Source organism: Varanus komodoensis, unplaced genomic scaffold, assembly GCF_004798865.1.
Source record: "Varanus komodoensis strain SLA01 unplaced genomic scaffold, ASM479886v1 scaffold12, whole genome shotgun sequence".
Taxonomy (NCBI): domain Eukaryota; kingdom Metazoa; phylum Chordata; class Lepidosauria; order Squamata; family Varanidae; genus Varanus; species Varanus komodoensis.
The window spans coordinates 6,382,644-6,388,643 of NW_025335349.1; the positions used below are offsets into that span (position 1 = coordinate 6,382,644).

At 47.2% G+C, this 6,000-nt stretch overlaps 1 protein-coding gene across 1 annotated transcript in view; it reads right to left on the reverse strand.

Annotated features, from left to right (window-relative positions):
- The window catches only part of COL9A1 (collagen type IX alpha 1 chain), a 68,721-nt gene that overhangs the window by 21,929 nt on the left and 40,792 nt on the right, over positions 1–6,000 (reverse strand). The window contains exons 20-21 of the mRNA XM_044421446.1: positions 5,778–5,831; positions 5,612–5,665 (exon numbers count right to left, since the gene is read on the reverse strand). Of these exons, the coding sequence (XP_044277381.1) occupies positions 5,612–5,665; positions 5,778–5,831 (108 nt within the window). The remainder of the gene's footprint in view (positions 1–5,611; positions 5,666–5,777; positions 5,832–6,000) is intronic.

Here is a 6,000-nt window from a genome sequence, read left to right on the forward strand (position 1 = left end):
GTAGCAGTGGTAGTATTTTATTCCCTCCTCTTTCCACTCACGCACACATGCACACTCACATTTTTTAAAAAAAAGTAAATACATGTTTATATCTACAACTTAATCCTCACCGGTGTAGTTAAGAGCTGGATTCATGTTCATCTTCATCGGCAAATGTACTGATGGGCAGCCGGATGCTTTGAGTGCTTGCAAATGGCCGCCCTTCTGCAGGTAGAGCAAGGCCTGTGCAAGGGCTCCTGCACCGTTGCCTGGGAGGGCCTGGCATTGGCTGTACAGGACTCGGGTTGCCATGACTTCACTCCCTGACCCGGAGCCTAAGCTGCCGCTCCATTCACAAGGGAGGTGCGATTACCACTTCCACCGATGCCCCCCGCCACACACACACACCAAATTCCATGCCATTCTCAAAGGTCCCCCAACATCCAGGGTCAGATATGGGCAAAGGGGACACCGGATGGAAATGGAGGTGAGGAAACCCCTTCCAATGAAATTCTCTCCTGCCACACCTGTGCAACTGGGGGCGGGGGAGTTTTGAGGTGGAGGGGGAAGGAGGGTTGAGAAGGCCTGACATACACTGCCCAATCCAAATGGGGCTGCAGGTAGAGCAAGGCAGCGTGGGGGGGGGGGGTGACATTAGTCCTTGCAGCCCCACCCTCACCCTCTTCTGTTTGCAGCTGCCTCCCTCCCTGTAAGCAGTGTGGGCTCTGCTGGTCACCTGTTATGGGGTTGAGTAGGACTTTGGGCTCATTGCTCCCATCGGCACTGCTGGACCATGGGCGCCTCTGCCCATTTCACACTGTGGTGCGGTGGATGCTGTTGCTTTGTTCCCAGTTGGTTACTTTGCTCCATGTACTTTGCTTTGGCATTTTGGGTTTGGAATATCCCAAATGTGGGCTATTCAGTGGGGTTGGTGAGAATCTGGAGGCACCTTTTAGGTAAGTGATGTTTCCTGAGGCCCTCCACTCAGGGCTTTGCAACCCAGTGTGGAGATAAGGATTGCCTCTGAGGCTGACTCGCTTCACCTGTTTAGTTTTGTAGCTTTGGGAGAAGGTGACGGGGAAGGGTTCCAACACCAGCTTGGTGTAAACTGAGGGACGGCAATTTCATGGGCCCTTCCCTTGAGCAATGCATGCTGCCCCAGAGTGAGTACTGGAAAGGGTCTGCTCTAGGCTGGAAGCTGCACTTCTTCACTTTCACGGGTGCTGACTATTCAATCAATGTAGCTCAGGTTGTACCATAATCTGTGTCTCAACTCGTCACTTCCACCCACAACACACACAACCAGGCCTTGTTCCACTCACAGAAGGCTTTGTCTTTTGTCTGCTCCCTATTCTTGGTGGTCTTTCTGTGTGGACTGATATTTGCCTTTTCGCTCAAGTAAGACATTGCGATAGCAACATTGCAACAGTTGTGACGATGGAGGCTGCTCTTGTTCACTCGGGCAGGACTATGCTTCGTGTTGCCCCTCCTGCATACTGCCTCCTCTCGAAACCCACATCCGACTCACGCAGGCCCTTGCCACACAGAACATGTTCAGCCCATCGTTAAGACATGTGACATGGCAAGGCCGAGGACTCAGCCCCTTTTCCCAGCCTCACCCAAGCGGCTTCATGTGGTGGCCCGGTGGGGATGACTCTTCAGTAGAAGAGCAGACCTCTTGACTGGCTCTTGCTAGGACTGCCATTCCAGGCCCAGTGTGACACTTCTGACCAAGCACAGATAGCTTTGGACAGCATGACTAGTCTCATGCCAGCTTAATTATGTTGTGGTGGTTTCCATTGAAATAATGACTTCCTGAAGACTGGTTTGTAAACCAGCATATAAGGGAATAATACTTGCAAGAGAGAGTATTAGAAATAATAATGCTTTCCCCACACTTTTCAAGCAAAGTATGACCAGATAGAATTGTGGAATGGTTTGCACTTTTGTCAGCTTACATAAAACAAGGGGAAAATTTGTCTGGTATCTTGCTGGTTACCAGACCAGCAGACAGAAGAAAAAACCCTCAGAACTTAATCTGAATACTCTGTTTCCAGCATTTACAGTGGGGGGCTGCTAATAATTAACCCAGCATGACAACTTCATGGGCTGCTGATTTTATAAATCTTTACTTGTACTTTATGGGATTAAAAGCATAGTTTAGAAGATTACCTTCCATGATCCAATTAGGAAACTGTGCAGTTCTTAATTAACCAGAGAACTGTCCAAAAGCATACATGTAGGCATCAGTACAGAGAGAGGAATTTGGGAAGAAGTCAATTATATCCAAATGAGCCCTGCCCAGAGCTACTAATGGCTTGCAATTGTTGGAAATGCATTATGGCATCTTTGGAGAAATATGAAGCTATTGTACTACTAGCTAGAGCTTTAGAGGAAAACAGGAAGCAAAACAAATGTTCCTGTAAAGGTATAAAACCCACTTCTGCAAAACCCATTTCCCTAGGCACTACTCCGTAATGCATGGGGCTTTTCAGACACAGGGCAGGCAATTTCCAGCCTCCAGCTCCCCAGTCCCTTTCTGCAGCTGGATCAGCACAGCCTTCCCCAACCTGGAGCCCTCCAGATACAGTGGATTGTACAGCTCCCAAAATCTCCAATCAGAAAGTCTAATGGTCAGGGATGGTGGGATTCTGCCCAACACAGCTGGAAGGAGAGTGGCTGGGGCAAGAAGACTCCTTGACTCCTGCATGAGGAGTCCTATCACGGGGCAGTGTACTGCAGTTTCATAAATATGTTACATTCCCATATTTGTGTGGAGCCTGAAAGAGACGCCATGGCTCAGCACTGCACTCAGAGGTGCTTTATTAGTACCACACTCCCCTATCAGATTTAGAAACGTGGGCAGCACGGGCCTCTAAGGCAAAGGAATGATGCAAGAGACAGACTCAGTAAGAAGCACTACAACAGTGGGTCGTCTTTCACGTCTGCCTGCCTGCTCTCAATTGAGCCTGCCTGTGCCTTCAGATCTTCCAGCAAGTCCCCTGCCTCCACTTTATTTATGCCTTTTCATTATTAACTGGGATCCAGTGAGTGGGGAGTGGGGAACAGACCCTTTTGGAAGAGAAACCCCATTGCTGGAATCCCCTTGCTCTCTCTGGATGTCTTGGCTCTCCCCAGGCCAAGACAATTCTATGCATCCAGCCTTCTGACTCAAGTGTTTTGGGGTGTTTTATTGCTGCAGCTTTATTGGAATGTTATTGATGTTTTATCCAGTTTTATTGCTTTCTGTTGCTACGTGCCTTATTTCTAATCTGCCACATTTTATGATGTGTTGTCTAGAGAAGTAGGGAAGGGAAGGGAAGGGAAGGGAAGGGAAGGGAAGGGAAGGGAAGGGAAGGGAAAGGAAAGGAAAGGAAAGGAAAGGAAAGGAAAGGAAAGGAAAGGAAAGGAAGAAAAGCAGAGCAATCCTAAGTAAGGTGTCAGGGACACTGACAGACAAGGCCACACGCCACATCAAAGCCCCGTAAAGCTCACCCAGGCCAAGGGGTGAGCAGGGAGGAGTGTTGGTTGCTTTGCTAAATCTTACCAGCACATATCCAGCTTTTAGAAACTCCTCTCCCCAAGGTGAGGTGGGTAGCCTTGCCGGCCGTAGGTTAGCATAGGTACCAGGCCTGATCCTGGAGCCCTCCAGAGGAGTGAGCAGCTTTAAATGGAGCAGATCTTGTTGACTGCCTTTTTCTTCCATCTTCTTAGAATGCCCTATTTAAGGGCCTGGCACCAGCAGGAACACTGCCAGCAGGAGGTCTAGGCCCAAGGAGATTTCACAGGTGTGCTGCTCTACTGGTGGAGAGGTCCATCCATCCCACCATAATACCATGAGCCAGTGGTTCTGCAGAGTAAGACTTCTTAGTTGTACAGATGCTAGCAAAAGCAACAGTGGATGGGTAGAAAGAAAAGAGGCAACCCAGACATAAGGAGGACCTTCTGAAAGAGCTCTGGAGCTCAAGGTAATCAGGCTGACCCTCCACCAGCCCATTCTTGCGCCTTCCCTCACCAAAGACCACAAACTCATCAAAGGATACTGACCATGCCCAGTAACAATAGGATGCCACAATAATCTGTGTGTCCATGTGGCTTATTTATGCCCTTAGAACAACGCTTAAAAGTATCAATTCCTACGTTTGCAGACATTTTTACCAACCCACTACTAAAAAACAAGAAACACAGAAATATGTCGTGTGATCACAGGAAACAGCTCTGAAGCATAGCTCTGTACCGTCAGTTTTGAACTTACTGACATTTCTAGAGTCCCTTTCGCCCAGGGAAGAGCCATGACGAACGGTTAGCGCTACTTTATCTCCTGTCTCCTTCCTTATTAACTGCCTACTGGCCATCATTTGGCATTATTAAGAAGTCCTGCCTAGCCAGTAAGTTGTGAGAATGACATCCCAGTGATACACACAGTTTACTTTGTATGATGATGTCACAGCAGCACAGTCGGCAGTGGGAGCCGAGAGGGAGGTTTTCCCAGTTGCGTCAAGAGCTCACAAGCAGCACATGCACTGCCGCTCCCCGAATCCCCCTGGCTTCCTGAAGGTTGCAGCACAGGTGGCAGGTTGGTGAAACCTCTCAGCTGGAGCTCACCCTTCCCCAGCTTCATACCCAGCAGGTATTTTGGACTCCAGCTCCCCTGGCAGAATGGTCAATGGTAAGGAATATTGGTGTTTTCGTACAAAAGATCTGAAGGGCATCAGGTTGGGGAAGTTGCTGTAAAGCATCTTAATCTTCTTCCCACTTGCCTAGGTGTAGCGATGGGCTCCATGCTCCCAACCATAAAGGATGTTTAATACTCCATGAGGTGCATTTGGAACACTTGTTTAAAGTTAATTACGCCATTATTTTTTTAAGAGAATGCTTCAGTCAATATGTTTTTTTCACTCCCCTTCTGGAATCACATCTTTCTGTTACTGATACTTCTCAGTTAAGAATATATCTGATACACTTATAGTCCAACATGCCAGTAACGAGAAACTGAATTGTTCCAAAAAGGCATCCTGCTCCTTTAAATAGATCCTGGTTTGGCCTGTCATCTAATAGGGGCTATCACCTACCTGGGTGTTTCGGGAGGAGGAATTGGAGTTAACAGAATGTGGTCAACAGACACACAAGCTGACTCAGCCTGTGCAAATGGAGATGGAACTCAGCCCAACTCAGAACTCATTCTCTCTCTCTCTCTGTCTCTCTCTCTCCCTCCCTCCCTCTCTCTCTCTCTCTCTCTCTCTCTCTCTCTCTCTCTCTCTCTCTCACACACACACACACACACACACACACACCAGTCCCACTAAAAATCATGAAAACTCTCCTAGATATGGATCTACTGATGTGAAATTCATCCACTATAACTAATTTCTAGTAGCACATTTTGAGATCTGGTCTGAATGTTTTAATCAACTGCAGGGATTTGAGGCTGAAGTCTTTTGCACTAGAAATCAGCATATACTGCAAATTTGCATGATTAATTCAGGAATGAAAGAAATTGATATGGAAGTCAAGAGTCTATCTGAGAAACCAGCAAAAAAATAATTTTGCTGCATACTTTGCCTCCTTCATTGTCAGGCTGAAAAGCAAAAGTCTAAATAAGATCACCTGAGAGCAGAACTAGTGAACTTACTCGTGGGCCTCTGGGTCCGAATGGTCCTTGTTCTCCCTGCGGTCCTTGGTCTCCCTGTTGGCAGAGGCAAAAGGACACAACATGCTTGAAAAGTGATTCTGCACCAAAAGTAATTCAGTAAAAATAAAAACAAAACATAGGAAACTTGAGATGGAAATTATCTTACAGGTTTACCCGAATTTCCCATCAAGCCAGGTTTTCCAGGAGGACCTGCGTTACCCTGTTGGAAAGAAAGGAGTTTAACCATATTAAAGTAAACACTACTTTCCTGCCATTTCAGTAGAGTTACAGGGAAGTGGTCTAGTTAAAATACATTAAAAATCAAGCACCACATGCTTGCTTCTCTCTCTCTCTCTCTCTCTCTCTCTCTCTCTCTCTCTCTCTCTCTC